This window comes from Manduca sexta, chromosome 23 (genome assembly GCF_014839805.1).
Source record: "Manduca sexta isolate Smith_Timp_Sample1 chromosome 23, JHU_Msex_v1.0, whole genome shotgun sequence".
Taxonomy (NCBI): Eukaryota; Metazoa; Arthropoda; class Insecta; order Lepidoptera; family Sphingidae; genus Manduca; species Manduca sexta.
Genome location: NC_051137.1, coordinates 8,246,575 through 8,269,206, shown reverse-complemented (window position 1 = coordinate 8,269,206; position 22,632 = coordinate 8,246,575). Strand labels below are relative to the sequence as shown.

The following is a 22,632-nucleotide window of genomic DNA, read 5'->3' as shown; positions in this document are numbered from 1 at the left end:
GTTGGTACTAAGTACCTAAGTCTCGAATGAGTTAGCGGGTAGGAATGGAATCTGTGCCCGGTATGGTGATACTTGAGATAGGCATGTGACGTCCCACCGTTTGTTCGGACGAAAATTAGTTCGGCGAACCGTAGCTTAGGGACATCAGTTGCGCATTTGTTTATTACGTCGGACAGCGTAGTACGTTATAAAATAATGATTGTATCTAAATGTATTTACGGCGTAGTTGACGTCTTTTTGTACTACTTATATAAATTTTATTTTAATTCATTCCTTTCTGCTTTCACACCAAATTTTAGGATAATCGCTTCACCGTGAATACTTTCACGTCTGTCGTCATTCTATTTTTGGCAGCTTTTATTCATTCTCGGGATTGTGAATATGGCCATTACCATTATGGTCTTATAATAAAATTGCATTCTTTACAACAAAAAGCCACGTTCACGCTCTGTCGGGCACTAAAGTTCGACAAAGCCACAGTTCAATTCCAAAGAAATTCGCTATTTTATGCAACTCCTAAACGTGCACAAAACAATTTCTTGCCGTAGAGAATACATTTTAGACTTTGTTATGTGTCTGGCGCAAGAATAATTTGCGTCAAAATATATGTATCGTATCGTAGACGCAAGTATTTTGTATGGAATTTACGTAGCATGTTAAAGTATTCAATTGGAAAGCACGAATACTAAAATAAAGTGCGCACCGTTCGTACTCCGTCGGATATGTTGAGAAGCAGACGTAAAATAACATTTGGATCTGGACGGATGAACACTCTGTTTAAAACATGGGAGTAATAATGAACGTACCTATCGTTAGTTGGCGAACGCAAAAATTATTTCCATTTTCCACTAATAAAAAAAGCGTGACGCCTTTTACCGAAACTTAAAAATGTCTACCTACGTAAACGAATTGCATTTACCTTGTATTTGAATAGGAACGTACCTCAGTTGCAAATAAATCAATCACGGTCTACCGCTGTCATAAAATGTATTAAATATTACAAACAATTCGCTGTGAACGTGTCGTTTATTTTGAAACTTTGTACGTGGATAAACATAGTGATATACGGCACATCACTCCGTGGTGTGAGTGACAGCCATCACCATGCCAAATGAGGTGTCGTGTAGTGACGCGGACCCCTCGTCAAGCTATTCCTTTCACTCTCTCCATGCGCCGACACATGGAGCAATTAACTTGTCACTGTACTGCATAATCATAAATATTTGAGGTTGTCTATGTTAGGTCAATATATTAGTAAAACAATTCACACCCTGTACGAACATCAAATAGATTTTTTTTTAGGTTCAGTAGAGTTCCGTAGTTGATGAACAATATAGCAAAGTACAAATTAATTTTGCATGTTTCCTGAACAGTTTTTTGACCCTACCCTAAATGAGCATATCTTATTTTAAATCACTTTACGTGGGGTCTCATTATTGTCAATATGATATTTTTGCGCCTATATCCATTGGAATAGTTCTAGCGTAAACTGTCTGTTACGCGGACAACCGGACGGATACGTATAGAGAATCTAGACGTATTTCTTGTTTTTCCACAGAATCCTAGTACGAGAACAGTAGTGATTACAATGAAAATTACTGTAATTTAAATCCGGTACTATGTTTATTTGTTGCGAATCTCGCAAGTCGCAAGTGTTGTTTGCTAGTTAACGATATTTTAATGAAACTCTACCGAATAATAATAATAATAATAATCATTGTGCCCCAGTTTGGTGTTCATCTCGTGATAATGATAGTGTGTTTCACAAAATATTTTCTCTTTTATGAATCACTGGCGAATATTTATTAAGATATCGTATACAATATATAGGTCACATTTCCATTAATATTTTATTTAACTTCACTTTTAATGTGAAACAAATATTGCCATACTTCTATTGACATAATATGTAGTTCACGACACACTAATGCATCACAATATAAAGTAGTATGTGTATTTAAAAAGATTATGCCCATTATTTATGAGCGCTGTAAAACATTGCCTGAAAATAAAGTTCGCAGCACAGTAATGTATTGCGTAAAGCATCTGAGTACCTACATGTGTGACGTCACGCGGAGTTTCGACATCAGGCAAACAAAGCCGCAACCCAGACTCCGCTACACATTGTGTTCTCATTTTTAGTACAAACAAAGAATATAATTTAGGCATCTACGATTATAAAAACATACCATACGAATTCTGTAGGTATTTATCAGTCAGTCAGAGGTTAACCCTACTTTCAATATGTCTATATTAAAACTGTACAAGCTCGTCTGTGGGATTGGTACTTATAAGGCATCTATATCAATGGTCATAGACTGTTTTATTCAATTATTTTTAATGCTGTGATGATCTACGATTACTTCTCGACTTTACCCGTATTGTCAATATAATAAAGATTAAATTTCATTCAATCATTTTGTGGTTGTTAGTAACGAAGATTTATGACTTTTTAGTAAAAAAAATAACTCTAATAACATTCATGCTATTTTATTTAAATTGTATTACATGTAATTTTATCAAAGTTAAATTGTATTTGTTGAAATGTACATGATTTATCTATACGGGTTCATTGTTAGCGCAATACCTTAAACGAGTAAATTTATTACCAGAATGCATTATTGTATAGGTTCACTTGTAATTTAGATGTTTACTACAGATATTATTTTGGCGCAATTCTTGCTATTATGTTATGTGGGTTCACTGTGAACGTAGACGCCTAAAAAAACTTTTAAGGAATAATATGCTCTCTAAAGCAAGTTATGCTTGAGGCGCTAGAACCGCCTTTATTAGCTTTAAAGATATTGAATGTCTAGAGATTTGTTTATTTTTATTTTGTTTCTATTCCAACTTGATTTCGGCGTAGCAGTTTCTCTGACCTCGTGCTGGTTTGGTCTATTAAAGACTTTGGAGTAGTCCCCGCTTCACCAGTCACTCATGTCCAGCATCATAGGCTCTACTGTGTTTGCTACATGCTATATAAATGCATGTTGTATGTACTACATTTAAAAACTTTTTATACGGCATGATTAACATGTGTTAGTATATTATGTATGCAACGCCAAATGAATTTATTACTTAATCAATTCCCAACATAATAACATTTAAAACAAATTATGTAATTTTGTTTACACTGTAATAAACCATGTGTTTAGAATTAGACGCGTTTGAATCGTGAGGGGACAGGTCATAGGTCGGCAATTCGACATGTTTCACTTTATAGCCGCACGCACCGTCTCGAGCGCATTATTCAAAGGCACCTACATGGGCTTGCCGACACAAATGGAAGTAACGTGATGTTAACGTATTATTCACGGTTTGGGTGGTCTTTGGGAAATAGTAACAACTACAGACAGTACTCGAAATCATATAGCACGCCGAATTTTATTGTTTAATATTCAAAAAGGTTCGAAAACTTAAGATAGGTTTTAAACGGGTACTATAAAGATATTTCAATTTATTGCGAAAGAAAGAAAATTGGCGCTAAACATTGTTTTTTCGTTTTACACGGCGAGTAGAAAGAGAGCTGCAGAGACAGTAAACACGTTGTGAAACAACCAATTGAAATGGATAACGATCACAGTACGGTTATTAGCTAATTTCTAGTTCATTGAACTTTCCAAATGTGTAGAGTTTGACCACAAGCTCGATATATTGTAATCACATTACAATAACGACCTGTTTACACAGACTTGTAGAAACGTTACCTTTCTAGTCACCATAGACATACTAACAATACATTGAATCAGCTATATGGTTAGTATACAACGTTTAGTTGTTGATAATACGTAAATATATTGATAAGGCTACAATAGCTGCAAGTTTTGATTGTTTATTGACTACATAGTATATTTGCAGTTATTTATACGGCACCTTATGACAGCTGTAAAGCGACCGTTCTAAGTATAATATAAACTATGACAGGGCATTAAATTATGCTAAATTTTCAAATTCAATAAATATATACAAATTCACGACTTTTATCCCCCAATTGGTAGACTGTGGCGCAACTGGAGTACCCACTTTCCGCCCTGTGTATTTCGTGACATGATTTCATGGGGGACGAGCATATCGTCATAACTCCAGGCTGATACTGAGTAAAAAAATCCAATATCATTTTATCCGACCCGGGGAGCGAAACCAGACCACTGCAATCATACCATAATAAAAATATTCACTATAAAGTCCAACATAATTCTGACGACTTTCGAGATTCGTCAGTCTCCTTTTATTTGGGCGATATTGTAGTTACTTAGTTACCGCCAGATCGAGTGTAGTGGCCATGCTGTGGCACATGATAAAATATGTACGTATGAAAAATAAAAATAATCGCTATTTTTAATTTGCATTATATTAATAGTCAAGGCATTGTAACATATTGCAATGCAATGATGTATGGTAAACGGTGTAGTAAGGTCAACGAATGTATGTTTGTGTGGGCTTTACTAGGACAGATCCTAGTAGGTAATGTACACATAAACATACATTATATTATGTTATAGAAACATACTGCATTAGTTAGACATTTTGAATATACATATATACAAAAGACTCAAGATCGTGGCTAGAATGCAACGTTATGTATCAACACGATAGAAAACATGCCATGTGCGTAATCTCACTATTCTAAAATAGAACGAGGTTTTTGTGTATTTTAATGCCTAGTTACTCATTCCAATGCGCTTTAAACGAACTTACGGGCATATCAGTTTAATTCTGAAACTCGATACGGACGTAAAGATTAAACTAGAACCTACCTATTTGTTAGAAATCCTATAATGGTATATAGTCGCGCGAAAGTAAGTAATGAATTAAATATTGTTTATACTTTATATTTGTACCTATTACATATAACTTAAATTTTAAATCTAAAATCATTCTTTTAATTAATTTTAATTATGTTAAGTAAATTAGTACGCACATCAAATTATTGTAAATGTGGAAATAACATGCATGCATGCGCATAGGTACTGCACTTCCCTTATCGTAAAATAATAAAGTGTGGAATAATTAATGAAGCAATAAAAAGGTACACCATTTGCGTACACATATGGCACGATACATTAAATGTCTGGTTTCCAGTATACGCACTATGATTAATGTTATACTTTAGTTTATTTTAGGAACACTCATGAATACCAATATTCTATTAATTGTTCATAATTTTTATTACCACAGACTATACATTTCTGATACGTTTACTATAAAGTAGTATTTCGTACAAGTGTATACTAGAAAACAAAATACGCGTAACACAAAATAATTATATGCTGAAGTACTTTATTGTGGGGCTATAGATACATATGTATACAATTACATACTTATTATTGAACAGTGTTAAATAGTTTTCATTGAATTTTCTTACAATTAAGAATTGTAATTACTTGATTCCTTCCTAACCGAATTTTCGCCACGGCGGCCATCTCAAAGGAGATCAGCCAAGTATTCAGGAAATATAGTGCACAAGTATGTGTGTAATACATAGATGTACGCTCTGTTCCTTCACTCTTATATACACTGAGACGGCAATCCGATATGACCGGAGAAAGATCAGGCGCAGGACCAATAGTTTTACGTGCTTTCCGAGGCTTGGGGGCATCACAACGCCAACTTCCTAACCCTGAGCTGCGAGTAAGTAATTTTATCCAGTGACAATTATTCTGGCCCGACCCGAGATTCGAACCCAGGACCTCAGCGCGGTTGTCGTACTCCTACCGTGTACAATTACAACTACGCCACACTTTAATCCATAGAAAATAGAAACACGATAAAATATATATTTCATTTGCATTCCGCGTTTTTTTTTTTCAAATATAGTTGGTTGGTTTTATAAATAGTTAACGGATATATGGCTATATCACTTATTTTACTGCAAATTGTTTATGTAATGCATCAAGCCTGATAAATTGGTTCAAAAGTTTATCTACTTGTAGCTGTTGCACGCAGCTCTACTAGTGTTACAGTCTTGGCCTGGCTGTAAAGGTAAATATTTAAATGATGAAAAAGAAACGAGTTCTTAACTCTATGTGTATATGTTTTGTCGGTTTATATACATGCACAGATTTTTATACTTAACATAGTAATCTTATATTGATTCACTTCACATGAATATCCTTAGGGTTTAAGATATGTCCATATCGAATATCATTACATCTCGTTACCTTCACTATGTCCACTCTCGGAAGCTATTCTATCCTCATAATATCAAAATTTATTAAAATGGTTCAGCGGTTTACAGCCGTTTTCAATAAAGAATCAAAATAACTAAGTAATTTGTAAATATGTAAAAAAAAGCTTTAATTTATGGTCTATTTTGAGATAAGTCAAAAAGGCGATTGGCACCGTTTATCGAACTCGTGAAAACTTATCACACCGATACTTACTCATTATCGCATATATAATTTTATCCATTGATGTCACTGTTGAAGATGTTAATATAATAACTGGAAGAATAGTTTTAATTATGTAACACTACATTTATTCCAATCCGTATCCAATGTAATGTTACTTATCCGCCCTTAGCCCTTAGTGAGGGTTGCTCCCCACACGAACTTTATAAAGGGAGTGTCCGGTAATCATCATCACTCAAACAGGGGCGAAGAAATTGTCAGTTTATAGTGTAACCATTCCCGGTAGCAATTGCTGAAGAAAAACATCGTAGTAATAATGTTTTTAGGTAATCTGGCGGATACCTAGGTGTACTAGCATAAGTAAATAAATTATAATTTTCTTTACAAAAAATATGATTAGCAGAGCGTGGTTTCGATCCACGGACCTCTGGGTTATGGGCCCAGCACGCTTCCACTGCGCCACTCTGCTACAGTGAAAGGACGCGAAATTACGTATTAGATAATTTTTATATTTCAGCGTGTTTTGTCACGGATATAATATAGAATTATACAGTCGACTCACTAGTGTATGAAGTTCATACTATGAACACAGCATAATCGACAGTCTTAGATGAGATTTTTTTGCGACCAATAGTAAATTTTCGTATTTTAAATTAAATTAATAGCACATAGATAATAATTAATGTGCATTGCATATCATAAATATTATTATATTTATTGAGGAAAATTGTTTTTATTTTAATGACGGTGTACCAGAATAAGGGGACAGTTTTTGTTTAATAGTAAAGCGTTACTCATTTGTATGGCCACCAACTATCAATAATCAATATCAAATCCTAATCCGTATTTGTGTTATTATTTCTATTAAATCTTTAAGAGTAATCATAACAAAGTATACTGAGAATTCATTGTACTCTATTGCAGTTAAATAATCTGACTACATTCCAATCGTAACTTACATTGCAAACGGCTACAAAGGGTCCGCTTTAATTAGAACTTGTAATTAATTAAAGTCATTGACCGAGCTGCAAATTGTTATTGTTAGAAGGATTCTACGAAACAGATTTTTGTAAATAGTGTACAAAATAAAATTTATTTTATATTTCATGGTATGAGAACATTTATGTACGTATATAATTGTCACGTTATCAGGATAGCCGATCACGCGCACCAATAACTATAAAGATAAGGAATCGAAGGTTGCGTTTTATTACGCTGTTTTGATAAATGTTAATTATAATGTTAAAAGGTAACAAAATGATCTCAATGCTTCGAGTTGTTTTTTTTTTCTTATGAGTTCTACTGATTTAATTTATCACTCATTTACGAAAATAATTGTTATTGTGTTAAACATGTGGGGAGTCGGGAAATGGGGGGATCCGCTATTTTCATCTATACGTCGCTCATCCCCCAGCATCAAGAAGGTTTATTTAAAGAATTCGTTTGCAATAACCTCGTCTCTTTTTTAATAAAGTTTTCTCGCTAGTGTTTCTGTTTTTTGCATAGTATAACAAAAAATATATCTCTTGCAAAACTACACCGTCTCTACTCACTCTACAGTTATCGTAGAGCGTACACTGTGCCCAGATGTGGGACGAGAGAAAATGCAGGCATGTTAGTGTTGTTATTCGATAATCTCTCATTAAATAGGTATAAAATTGCGACAAATAGAATGATTTAGTAATGAGGATTTATAGTTACACTCTATTTATTGTTATGAGCTACAGTTTCAAATAAGGAGAGAGGTTCAGACAGCGGTGATGTCACTTTGCGATTTAGCAATTTGAATGAGTTTCTAATCGATCGGGTGCATAAACCATTACGTTCACGGACTGAGAATGAATGTACACGGGTAAATACATAGAAACAAAGTGTTAATGCCGGTGACATAGTCGATGCCAACTGCCGGGTCGTGACCACGGCGGCCGACGCGTGAAACAATTTTCTATAGCCTCTTATGCCTTCATGTCAACGGACGTCACGTACTATACACTTGAGAAAGCATCGATTCCTGCACAGATGGCAATACAGCCTACTTAACTATTCGCGCCAAATTTAGTGAGACCTTAAATCACCAGTGACTTGAAAGGATGGGTTTGCAAATTTAAGTAATTTGATTTTTAATTTCTTGTTACTGCTAAGCATTTTGAATTCGCAATTTATTGCGTTGTGTTTCAATGAAGCTAAAACTTAAATGGTAAATTTTTACATGGTTCTTAACTTCCGAGTTCAAAAATCTTTCGTACGCCAAGGGAGCTTACGAAAGCGCAGTGTAATTTGAGTGCAAACAGATAAGTGTAAAATTGGAGCATAAACCTAACAATGTGATAATTTTGTACCTTCTTAGTACTAACATTAAAATTATTATTTTATGCAGGTTAGACGCTGAGAAATTTTAATAAACTACCAACGCGAGTTTATTTTATAATTTGGCCTCGTCTCACCTCCATTAGTATTTAAATCGAAATAAAAAAAAATTATCCATGTAATTTTTGACTGTACTAATAATTTATTTATTGACAATTACCAATTTTTAGGCATTCACGAAAAAATACTCGTACAAAAATATTCTTGTAGATATATTTTACAAAAATCACAGTAATACGAATTCATTACTTTATGTTACATGGGATCATAATCGTGATATTAAATCATTGATAATAAGGAAATGGTATAAGAAAAAAAGTGATGCTTTGCAAAACCTCTTGCGCAATATTGCAGTAAACACGATAAGGGCATTTACCTTATAATTAGGTGACGTGCGTTTCATCTTTTCGGTAAACACGAAGTACGTTACAAAACAATGGTGGTTAATGTCAAAAGGGCACCGCTTTTGTTGATTTATCACAGTTCCGACAGACGACGCATTGTCTTCATCCTCGCCGGTTCAATCATGACTCTCGCGATCAAAGCCCCGCGACCGAATGAAAAACGAATATTAATTTACCTCTATCGTTAATATTGTACTTTCTTTTCTTCTTTTATAATACAAGGTTTATAAAGTTAAAATCTCATGTGTGCTATGCACGTATACTAAACATAGGAGATTTTAAATTTGCAACGATAGTATTGATTTTCAGGTAGTGATAGCACCTATAAATGAACACTAATTCTTGCAAGATTTTCATAATTGCAACATTTACTTTGTCTTCGCATCTGTTCAAAGAAAAAAATATTTCAGGATTGTATAAATTATGAGAAGAAAGCTATAAAAAAAAATAAACCTGGGAAGTATTAACCGGTCGTCGGATTAAAGTATTTAGCCGGCTTTTTCCTCGACCTCAAAAAGGTGGTGCGATATTTAAAAGATTCATCGAGGGAATAACTCATTCTACAGACAGTAGAATTTAATTATTTATTTGTCAGCTTGTCACCCATGGATCCCTGGTTCACTCAGAACAGCAGGTAGAATCGGTAGGATCTTTGCGTGAGTTCAAATTCCATCAATGATCGTAATTGTTGGATTGCGACGAATTTGTCCCAAACATTTTAAATGTTCTACATAATAATTGTAAAAAAGTATTACATTATTTACACTGGCCTTCCATTGAGAATGAAATTTCTTGTAATGTGTAATATATGGTTCGAACAGCATCGTTCGGTTATCTAAACTCCGACACCCTGTTGTTATTTATTGCATTGTTGTTTTATATTAAGTTGTACCACATTGATAAGTTATTAAACTATGTAATGTGTGCAGTATGAAAGCAATGTAATGAATATAGACATCTGCTTGAATATACAGTTGCATGTATCGTAGTTTTAAATCGTTCTACAGCTGTTCAATGAAATTCGACGCAGTCGTTAATGGACCGTGTGTTAGTTTCATTGTAAAATTTCCTTTTATACGTTCTGTTTTTATGGATGCGTACGGCACGGGCGTCGAGCATCGGGCCTTGCATATTTCGGTTAGTTGAGTAAAGCGCAGGTGCCATGTGTTTTTATACACGAGCGTGCGTCTGTCCGTGATGCCGCGCCGCGCCGGCTGCGTTTTATGCAAAGATGTTTGGTGTGATTTATTTTGTCGGTGTAACAGTTTTTGAATGATGTGGCATCGACAGATTGACCATAACATATCCGAAAAAAGTTTTATTTTTACTAAAATTCTGAAATCAAAATCGTGTAAATGCAAAATATTACATAAATATCGATTCCAAGAATGTAATGTAAAATACATTAAGCTTTCACAGTTTTGAGTATTGTAGGTGCATTATAACAATAGACATTTCTCATTATTTTGTTGCCTATGAGTCATTAGCATAATAAATATTCACATTCACTATTCATAATAGCTTGCTGTCAATATTATACTTACTCAATTTGAGTCTCAGATTTAAGATTACCCGCACTAAAGTTACCTAGAGGAAATTCATTTTACGCAAGTATGGTTTATTACATTCTATATAGTGCATATTTTCACAGAGGTCTATTGCAGTTGATTAACTGGGAATTAAAGACCTAATTGTGGTTTGCGGTATGGCATTCGCATAACGGACTGTATTGCTTTAAAAGCACTTGAGCGCACATCCATGCTGTAGATAACACATTGAAATGATTTATTTCAAGCTCCGATTTCGAGGACGACGATTGCTCATATGCTCTGCAAATGTGGCGCCAGTAGTTTCGGAGCCGGCGACTGCGCAGAAACTCATGACGTCATTAGTTATAATTAGTAGTTGCGATACTTAGCATAATACAAAGGTTCACTTGTGCTCGTCAAGTTCTAGACTGTAGCATGTCATTTCAAAATAGAACTGGTTCTTATGTATTATTCAAAACAAAAGCAATCGACAAAAGCTAATATTATCCAAGAGCTAAGCAAAATCATTGAAATCTGATTTGTGACTGTGAGATATAATTTGCTAACGAGTGTAAAATATGTCAGCGCTGTAAAATAGATAAAGATCGTGACCCTCTGTGCTGTATTATTCAATGTAAATTGCGACTGGAAACGTTAGGTATCGCGGGTGACATGGAATTGAATAGAAATTAATTATTTACTACCACATTGTATTGTCAACTCCTGCCCGAGCTGAGTAATGCCTGAAGATTTATTTGCCTAAATCAGAACTAGACAACTATTAAACACAGTTCCTGTTTAAAAAATAAATCAGTACCATACCAATCTAGGCCGCCATAATAAGATTTTGTATTTTTATCCTTTTAATAGATAAATTTAAATTTAGAATAGTTACAATTCTGTAAAAAAAACATAATTGCTAGGCGCGTGCTCCCATACTGAATGGGCGCGCCTTGCGGCTCTGCCTATTGTAGCGCGTTCGACAAAACGGGCAGGTAAGGGACTAGGTGGTCGAGCGGCAATAAAATGTGCCCGTTAATTCTACGCATCCTTCAAGCTTCGATCCTCAACAATGGCTTTGTCATTCCGTGTTCTTGTGCCAACCGTTTTAGTGTTACAATCAGCCGTGCTGTTCAGAAAATGAGATACGATTTTTGTGTACGTTTGTTATTATAGATTTATTTGATTTTACTAATATTTATAATAATAAGGGCTGATTTTTCAATCATCCAAAATCATTCATAGGATAAAATATAGCACACGATTTAAAATTTGTGTGGATAATATAGGGTAATTCTTTGACCTCTCTGCTCTGTTTGAGTTTGATTATAGTTTATTTGATGGTTAACATTGATTGACTTAAATTTCATTTAATAAATTCATCTTTGCTTAATTTTTTTACAGAAAGAGGGTGTGGCTCAAAGTCATGCGTTCCGGAGCAAATCGTTCCGCAAACCTCGGCCGTGCCAGTGGTGTCATCAGCCTGTGAACAATCAAGGTTCATGTTGTAGAGGTATGTATATATATATCACAATAAAAAAAAACGATAAAACTTACGTATGATAAAATTTAGCTTAAAAGCGATTCGTAAATGTTACTTTTTCATTACGGGGCTTACAGGTCGCTCTATGACGTTGGTTATTTAAAAAAAATAGATCTAAAAATTTAATTAGCAGGTTAAGACGTTTACATTCAAAATTCATATCCTAGTAATATTAAAATTAGAACAAAAGCGCACACTAAGTTGTGGCATACTTAAATTATTGCTACTATGTTTGTATTTATTAGCATATCCACATGGAACGCTAATGAAGTAACGGTGTCACTTTTATTTGAAAACGTTGGCTATAACACTAGTCAGACTAAAAGGAATGTTTAAGTGGAGGCACGTACCGAAATCAAATCGCTTGACGATATTTGACATCAACGACTTGTGGTTTATTGGTCGGTAAGAGCACACATAACGATCCATGGCACATTTTCTTCGCCACGACAGTCGAATGCACAATTGTCCGTTACGTTCTTAACTAATATGTTGCTTTGCAACGGGATATTATATTTAGCGTTAGGTTTTGCGTGACTTTCTCGGTGATACTTATCTATTATAATTCCAATGTGATACAATTTATTATTGTTTCAAGATAGATATTTTAGATCATAAATAACGCGCTCCCCGTCATTTACTTAACTATTGAGAAATATGCTTTTCCTGGTATTTTGTTTTATTAATCAAACGTAATAAATGAAAATATATAATTGACGTTAATTGTTACTTTTATTAAATAGGAATATAGGTACCTATACAATTTGATTTTATAAATAATAATAATAATAAGTCTGTTTCTCATATCCGTATTCACAAACAATACTATGCGAATGCACAATGCGCCTGAACGCAGTGTTGGGAATTTCATAGTTTTCTTAGATTTTGTTTATCTTACAGAAAACTGACGTAAAGTTATAATTCAAATATGAATATCTACATAGTTCGAAAATCCCATCACTTTTGTTTTAATAACTAGAGGAATATTACATCTGTTTATTTTGCAGCTCATATCTGGAAGGCAAGGGAAATGGGGAGAGACGATTATTAAAAAGTAACAAACAATATCTCGTTCTAGAAAAATATAAAAAAATCAATATGCTTATAACAGACAGATGTTAAAATAGAACCTAACAATGCATGAATAATATTTGTTTGTTTGTTCCAGTATGCAAATATGTCTGCCACACGGCGTGCGAAAGCAAGGTAAGTTGATATTGCATAGTACAGATAATATGCTCATTTGAAACATGCATCGTATTTTAAACGTATGTTTTATTATATTGAATAAATAAAAACTGAATTCAAGTAAGATAAGATTAACTTAATTCTTATAGCGTAAAGAAATATGTACTAAGACACTTAGATGTAATGGGTTGTATTGTATTGTATTAGTGAATATAAGTTAATGCTTACACACTTAATAGTATTATCAAGAATTAGTACTATCAAGAACTTAGAATGAAATACAAAGGCATGAGTCAATATTCCAAAACCTTACCTTAACTAATGGTAAACGTCGAGACGATACGATGATGCGACGCGACGTACCGCTAAAATAGGCTGATGTTGCACAGTGCACTCCTCCGCTTTGAAGTGTAGCCCTTAGGGGTTGCTTTAAATTAGGGGACAATAGGTGAAATTCATATGGTATAACTGCCTTATGGGATAGAATCACGCTACAGCCACTTTCTAAGAGGGCAGGGTCGACCAGAGTGATACCCGTAAGTGTATAAAACTATTGTTATGTTCATACGAGGCAATAATTTATATATTTTATGATTCACACTGATAGATACTGCTAAAATCAGGCAAAGTTTTAAATATACTTACTCTCTTAAAATTGTATCTATATCCGACTACTGTTTTAGGAATCAAGGTAGTATCGTGTAAGAGAGCTAAATCGTTCATACAACTAAGAAAAGATTTATGAAATGTACAATATAAATTATAATATAATATTAATCCATGACATTAATTAATTACATACCATACAATTCATAACGAACCTATTTTTCTAGTTTCATTCCGTTCCCAAAATATGATACAGAGCTATATAAAACGGTAGTATAATTTTGTATATTACATACGTATAACGTACCTACTATTCATAAAGTTTTTTTTTTATCCAGTAATGGTTTGTAGTCGTAGAGAAATACTAGACTATGTCTATGAATATTGTATGTATTACAGCGCCCTCTGTGTTTAAGTTGTATGACTATTATTGAGAAACTCTACTTTTTGTAAGTTGTTTAAAGCGCATGCGCGGTTACAATGTGTGATATCTTAGTAAGCAATATTTTGTTCTCACTACTACTAGATGGCGTTTATTTAATAAAATAATAGCGCCAAAGATTTGGCGCCATAAAATTAACTTTTTGCTATTACGGGATTAGAGTTGATGTAAAATTAAAAAATATACTTAAGGGAACAGTTTTAATTTTACTAATCTGCTTTTTTAATTAAGTGTTTTTTTATAGGCCGATCTTAATTACTATAGGTAAGTGCTAGTGATCTGAATTAATTATTGTTTATTCTCGTATTTTGGCACCATATGTTTTGAACGATTATCAATAAGTTCAAAAAATATAATATCTTATTTACATAAGTATGAAGGCAGGTAGAACATTACTTATGTCATATTAACGCATTAAAAAAAATTAATCATAAAAATATACACAAAAATATTTTCAATTTATAGATACTTTCTTGGGATCGTTGTTTTATATTATAATTTAATTAATTAGAAACAACCACGATCGTATTTATAATTTATAAACGGACGAAAATTTTCCGCAATCTGCTTAAACTTTGTTCAGTGGAGGCGGAATAAACATCTTATTTGATTTTTAAGTAGTCGAATATCAAATTCATATCAGTAAGCCCTAATCTAATGTTAGGGCCACTTGGATAAATATCCAAATATCTTATTGAAGTTAATCTGTCAACACACTATACTAAATCCATTTTATGTGACTATGAATAATTCTCACGGGGATACCTACATTTATTTATAACTTTTCACTAACATATGCATTGTTCGAGACAAAATTGTGCCTAAATAATGACGACATTTGATTCAAAATTTTACTTCCACCTTCGCGACACTCAAATGTAAAAACAACGGGTCTTTTAGGGTTGCTTAAAATTATGCATAAAACAGTGATAGCTAATATTCCGGTTTTACTAGTTCACGTTTGGCTCGCCGCAAATGCTGATCGCAATCAGCCGCCCGCCGCCGGTCACGCTCGTATTGTTCTATGTCCTACCTAAATTGGATACCTAAAACATACATAATTATACTTCTTGTCAAAAATTTATTGCTTTGTGTATTATTACCATAACAACATCATTAAGATTCTTACTGCATTGGTATGTTTACGAACGTTTATTTTTTAGAAGGTCTGGTTACACAGCTAATAAGTTTTGCGAAACACAACAACACTGCAAGCTCTTCTTGGAAAATCTTACAATCTTATCACAGATAATTTGGCTCGAAAGGCGCTCCGGGGATTTATAATTACCATGTGGCAACCCTACGCCTCCTGGCACAAATTAAACATTTATTCTGAATTTAATGAACTCGCCAAACAGTTTCATTTTGTTTAATTTGTTTCATTAGATGTACTGCGTTTATTTTAATTAAAATACGAATATGCTATAGTAGCTTTTAAACGTTATCAAGGTAAAGTGAATTATTATCGATCAAAATGTTACATATTATTTAATAAAGTATATCTAGTGATTATGAACCCTACCAGTACTACATTTCTTTTGATGTATATTTTTTTTAGACATGTCATCCTACGTTTGTGAGTAAATTTATTTTCATTATTATCAAATTATAGCTGAACTATTTTTTTTAAATAGCTTTTTCGATTGGTTAATCGGAAGTTTCTGTCAGATCCAATGATTGAAAGCGTTTGCTCGTTCCATGGCTATTAATAATTCATCATACAGCGTAAGTTTGCTAAGATGTCGGGACTCTATTGAGCAGTTGGTCAAAACTGAACTATTCCTAGGATCGTCTACTAGTACTATATATTATTGAGAAAGCGACTATTAGTCTAGAGAAATAGGCCTACATACGTAATAATATTATCAGTTCATTATCGCCAATAGACCCATTTGGGTATTTTCATTTGAGTTTGAGCTATTCCTTTTTAAGTATTTATCGAATAAATTTTGATTTTTTTCTATTTTATTTATAGATTTATAGAGGTTGATTATAAGGTAATATTTTTTCCTCGATCTCAAACTATTCACATATCAAAATTGATCAAAATCGGTTCATGGTTTGCTTCAATTCTCAATCTCTTAGGGTTTAATTTATTAACGTATGTCTAGTCATAAGGACGATACTAGCTACATAAAAAAATGGCATCTATTTAACTTATTATTGCCGTCTTAACAGAGTACATACTTAAGTAAATTTTGCGCGTATGTAAACAACTATTTATTAATTTGTTTAAAATATGTAACTAATTCCGTCTCAAATATGAATATCCGCGAAGCGTTGCAAGAAAACGTCAGAATGTTTTGTCAGGTCGAACGTTTCCTCGTCGTGTGATTTGCATTGCTGATGAAACTTGTCCCTGCACTGGCCTCCCTGTTTATTTACTTACAAACATTAAGTCCAAATTCTTTGTTAATTGAATGTTTTCTTTACACCGCATTAACATAAGTTAATGTTAAAAGTCATTATTGACGCTCCAAAAACATTACCCGCAATGGAGCGTCTGTTCTAATTGATCATTATTGGAGTGATGACGAAATTGTACATTTCGGTAACATTGGACGATGTTATCAGTTGTATCGCGACGTACGGTAAAGAGCTCGCTTGCGACACATCATCTTTTTAACAAAACGATTGAGTTGCAATGAAGTGAATAAATTAGTGGTTTATAAACGGCTCCTTCGAGTGCGCGGCCAACAATATCGTGTCGTGTGAATTTTCAACATGTGGCATTAGGCGCTTCTGTGAACAGCTATGGTAATTGTTAAATATTGTGAGCTGTTGTTACCGAAACTGAGATCACTTGAAACCCGTTACTTGTGCTTTTTCAATGTAAATTGAATCGTAAAATGCTCGTAAATTTTACTGCGCGGCGCGGCGTAGGAGTACAAAACATGTAAACGGATTCTCGAGTTTAAAGCGTGTGACGTTAAACTCAACGTAACAATAGAACGCACATAACATTTTGTACAGCGATGATAATGTCAAATAAATCAATAACGAAATGCACGCCATAAAAGATGATGATGGTGATGGTTCAAATATCGATTTTGACACACACGATGTGGAGTTCCCGTATGTACACGCCCTATAATACCGATAACGATATATTTTTTATTCATTCGTACGCGACCACGAAAATTGTGTTTACTTTAGATATATAAAAAGTGTATTGTTCCGTACATGCGATACAAAGATAAATAAATGTAATCTATTTTAAAAAGGAGTTTGGCAATCTAGAGTGACTCTAACAATAGGAAATTACATAAGCGGTGGTTTAGCATCACATCGTCAATCATCTTTTTCTCATTACGCTATAAAGAAAGACCGGCTATGGAAAATGTAGTCTCCTCAGTCTGGGGACCCTACTGACTCCAATTATCTGGTTGTTTTCGCGGGAGTACGTCCTGCCTTTATGTTACGTTTTGACATAGGGTGCGGTCAGGTCCCAGCCTATTTAATTATTTACTAACCAATAACCATACTTATGTCAAGTCTTAACACTTGCGTTGCTAGTACTTATATACTCCGGAAACCATATCCAACCAATTGAAAAACATAAAACAAAGTTGGCCTAATTGTTTAATTCAAGCCGGGATGTCGTGGTTCACTGGTTACTTTGGAGAAATGTATAGTTAAGGAGGTATAAGGCGTCATAATGTAGGTGCCGTTAAGTGGGAGTCAATGGTCCGAGTGTGTAATGTTTAAGATTGTGCTGTGACGCATACTCAAACAACTCCCTACCTAATGCTTGTTGTTTGCCCACTGCCCTCGCACTTCGCCGCGCCTCAGCATTACAAAAATCGTATATAGGACAGCGATAGCGAAACGGTTTCATTGATTGAGATCCATTACCCTTCCGCTATTAAACATGTTTACAGTCTGATACGATTATATGAATTAATTAATACAAATGGGTTTTTAACGTGCGTAACTGTTATAAACGTTTATTTGGAGAATTATAAAGCGCCCCCACGGGCGCGGATATTTGGCAACAGAATGGTCTGGCGCGTTAGCAAAACGTAGCTCTGTAGAAAGTAAATATTATAGATTCCTTTCATAAGTTTAATGTATTACACTTCATGAAGAAATTTAATGTCATATAAATATTAATGTTTTTGAAAGCATTTTTAATTTAAGTTTAAGTATTTAATGCAGCGAGAGGTACACTTTCTAATTACTCAAAAAATATACAAATAATCATTAGTCAACCTATTTACTTATGAAGTTTCGAGCGCTAAATTTAATTGTGTGCATACCTATATATTTACTTTAATAGCCTTTGACGTTTTACATTCAACTATAACCCAAATTAACTCTATTGCTTTAAACATTAACTTGCTTGAATGCTAGACATTTATCACGGAAAGTTCCCAAAAAAGGCTTTGTTTGAGTTTACGCGAGGTCCACGTTAAACTAATTCAGGCAATTTCTCACTCAGAGTTTCAACCGCGAGAAGTTTCTAATTTTCCTCGTTAATGTTATTTACTCGCGGTTTGTAAACGTTGCATCATTTCGTTTTACAACGTCTTGTATTTAATTCGCGAAGTTTTGTTAACTCCTTTCATAACACTAATGAAGAGAATGAACTGTAGATTACGCAGAGCTATTTTGTTGTTTATTTGCACTATTGGTTTGGTGTCAGGAAGTTTTAGAAACTCAGTCTTGGTGCCACGTTCAGTGGGATGTCGAGTATGATGAGATGATTAGGTGGGAGTGAGTCGGGGTTGGAAGCTGGAGGCGAGCGCTGCGGGCGCGGGCCGCGTCAGGTGCAACGCACGCCACCACACGCCACCACGCCGCGCTCTCCTTGGAACACGAGCAGTGCCACAGCGCGCGCCGACTGGCCCACGCGCACGCGAATTTCGTTTTTTGCGATAAACATTCGCGCTAACAAGTCCTCGTTCTGAAACAAAATCCTTTAATAGTAAAATACCGACGGCGGTTCTATAAATAACGCTCGCCGGTGGGCCATTGTACCGTGACTCGGGAAATCTGTGCAAATTCGTCGTAATCCTAAGATACTGGATTGTTAAGAGCTTTGAACTGAATATGGAGAGTTGAACGCTAGCTGAACGTGTCGGTGGTACCTAACTATTTTAATATTCATAAACGGACATAATGTTGAGTTAACACTTGTGGTTAATTAGATTTTGTGTATAGTTTTCTTATAATGTTACTTTTTTATTTATAGTATTGAAGTTGAAAACTTGCGTGTATTAGATTCCGCGTGAGATTAAAGTTTCTGCGTCGTGCATGACGCACCCATTAATTGTTCGTTGAGATACCTGAGCGTGATTTGCGACTTGAAAATACGAGTGGTACTTGAACTTATGACCTGCCTTAACTTGATATATCACTTCACCGATTGGGCCGGCTAACTGCGTTCGATCGCATAATATTCAGTCGAATTGTGGTCTCCGGTTAAGTTTATCGGATAAACAATAAAGTTATGTAAGATTTTTTTTAATACAGAAGTTATTATTTTGATACATTTGTTAAAACAATACAATTTATGGGAATAGAGTGACTCTGTTCAACAAATTACAAAAGAATAAAAAAACAACCTTGTTTATGTCAAATATTATTTTGAAGATACTTACAAGCCAACGAAAGATAGTTATTCCACTTAATTATTAAAATGGAATTCATTAATGTTCATTAGAAATAATATACAATATATACTCATATATCCCACTCAGTAGTAGAGGAGGCCCATGCTCAGCAGTGGGCAAGTATGTAATACAGGGAAAACTTAAAACGTATTGTTGTTGGTGCCGGAATCGAATTCGTGGCATTTCGTTTCATAGTCGTCTTATCGCTTACTAAGCTACGTCACAGAGGGTCATTAAGTATAGGTTTTAAAGAATAATTTAAAACATACGTGTTATAACGGATTTCTGGGTTTATTCCCGCAGTGCCGAATTATTTTATCGTTATAATAGGTAATTATATAAACTATACAAACAAAGCCTTATTAATACAAAATTATAATTAGTATGCAGATATTGACATAACTTATAATTAAAAAAAGACTTATTTTCTTAACAATTTGTACCTATAGTTTTACATATATGGCAGTAGTTTGTACAAGATGTAATTTAAGTAACGTTTCGACAACTAACGGAAGTCTAAAAGGAATGAAGTTCCATCCATAAACCATACACTGTCTCTTCATATGTCGAATAGATTGTGCATCATTCGTTTTTACGTTGAAAGAAAACCTCCTGATTAAAAACTTGAATACACGAGAGTTCCTAAGAATTCCATGTATGTGAAGTCTGCCAGTTTCAATTAGACCCGCTTAGACCAAATGCTAGTAATTAGTAGTTGAAATCTGTGTTTATTTAGTTATTTGCGGTAAAATAGTGCATAAACGGCTTAAAATATGGTTGCTTATGTCGGGGACTGCAAGGATTTCTCTAAATAATCTGACTCATCCCTCAGAAAATGTAAATTATTAATAAATTCTCTGATTCACTGACTGATACACAAACAACGCATTTACAATAATTTAAATAATGGGATGTCATAATACGAAAGTTGTATAGGTATGGAATTTGGCGAAAATCAACGTTCAAGGTGACAGCGATTTATTATCATATAAAAATAGCATCCGACACGGCCGCCAATGACGATTGTGAGCGATAACACTGTTATGTTTTCAGTTTATCGATAAACTGTAGTTCTTGAGTCACGTATGCCATTACCCAAGTCGCAGGTGGATATAATATATGCCAGCAAACTTTGTTACCAATATTTATGTTGAATTACATAATGACAATATGTAATATGCATTTCTGAGAACTGAATGCATGTGTTGAGATACAGTGCCGTCTGTTCGAGTAGACTGAAATAGTGTCGTGTCATGTGCCTATTAAGATGAAGATACATTGTTTATGCGGTCAGTTGAACAATGTGTGCACAGTGCATAACGCTAATGAGGACTAACTAAAGAACTTTGAACTAACAGTGTTCGGAGACGAAATCTTTACGTTACATGTGTTATTGAAGTGGACAAAAGTGTTATTTGAATATGCATCATAACGGAAGGATAGGCAGCTCATCTGACAGAACGGATTTAAGGGTAAATATAAAATTTCTATCATTTACATAGAGTCGAGGTTTGCTTGACTCTAACCTCGATATAATCCGTAATATAATTTCTACCAATGTGATTTATATGCCAATAATTTAGTTTAAAATCCCCATATAAGGTGACTGATTCTGACATAGGTACAGTACTTTTTGACCTATTAAGAGTAATGATACATTTATATATTCAACTAACAGAGACATTAACACCGATTTACTTTAAATCTTTTAATTCTGCCGACATGAGTGTAATAATTATATTTACTATAATTATTTGACTTCAATTTGTATAAATAAATACCAAGTAGATTCTCCAATTGTTATAAGACTTGATTCAAGATTAAAAGTACGTGCGTCTAAATTGTAGTAAATAATTACCTACGAAGATAATTTATATTAAAATATTTCATAATTATTTTATAGTACTTTACATTCATAAAAAGTCCGAAGTTCTATCATTTTTGCATTTCTGTTTTGTGATAGAGCACTTTGACACTTTATTATTGTAACACATAAATCTTTCAACAAATATTCACTTTCAGTAGCCAGTATACCTATTCAATAGTGTTTGAATCCGTGATAGCAGATATGACTAAAAGGAGAGAATCGGCAAGGAATTTAGTAAGGAATGTAAAATCTGTCCTTAAAGCTTTGCAGACATAACGCCGCGCCCGTCTCACGACAATAGTTTCAGCCCAGGTTGATCTAGGCTTGAGGCGCTACGGGGCACCCGGCACCCGCGGCTATGACGCAATAATGTCAAATCTTACGACTTTATTTACCGTTGCATTCATAATTACTAACAGTTCGATTAATAATCACTGACTTTCGAAATTCCTGTGCATTTAGGCTGGGAAATAATAATTTGCCGTGAATAGACTCTAATGGAGTCGGTTCTAGTTTGTGAGCTAAGATTTAATTATATACCATTACGTTGTATTCCATACATCATAGTTTAATGCTTCAAAGTGTATCATTGGAAAAATTATGTATATCTATCGCAATCTTATAATTGTACTAAATCGGATACATAACAATTTGTAACAAGCATAACATGGTACTAATATTACATCCGGGTGTAAAATTAAAATTAAGTAAAAATGTATTC

General features: G+C 34.1%; 1 protein-coding gene and 1 non-coding gene across 11 annotated transcripts in view; one reads left to right on the top strand and one right to left on the bottom strand.

Moving 5' to 3' along the window:
• Window positions 1-22,632, top strand: part of LOC115447134 (tensin) — an 88,747-nt gene that overhangs the window by 10,585 nt on the left and 55,530 nt on the right. For 4 of the 10 annotated variants that reach the window (XM_030174072.1, XM_030174073.2, XM_030174074.2 and 1 more), the window contains exons 2-3: window positions 12,055-12,163; window positions 13,362-13,399. In XM_030174072.1, the coding sequence (XP_030029932.1) occupies window positions 12,055-12,163; window positions 13,362-13,399 (147 nt within the window). Of the gene's footprint in view, window positions 1-11,775; window positions 11,809-12,054; window positions 12,164-13,361; window positions 13,400-17,018; window positions 17,187-19,247; window positions 19,516-21,097; window positions 21,517-22,632 lie in introns of those variants that run through there. The other 6 variants (XM_037441655.1, XM_037441656.1, XM_037441657.1 and 3 more) reach the window with 6 other exon arrangements.
• Trnam-cau lies at window positions 6,748-6,819 on the bottom strand. Its single transcript has one exon. It is a non-coding gene; the product is annotated as a tRNA-Met (tRNA).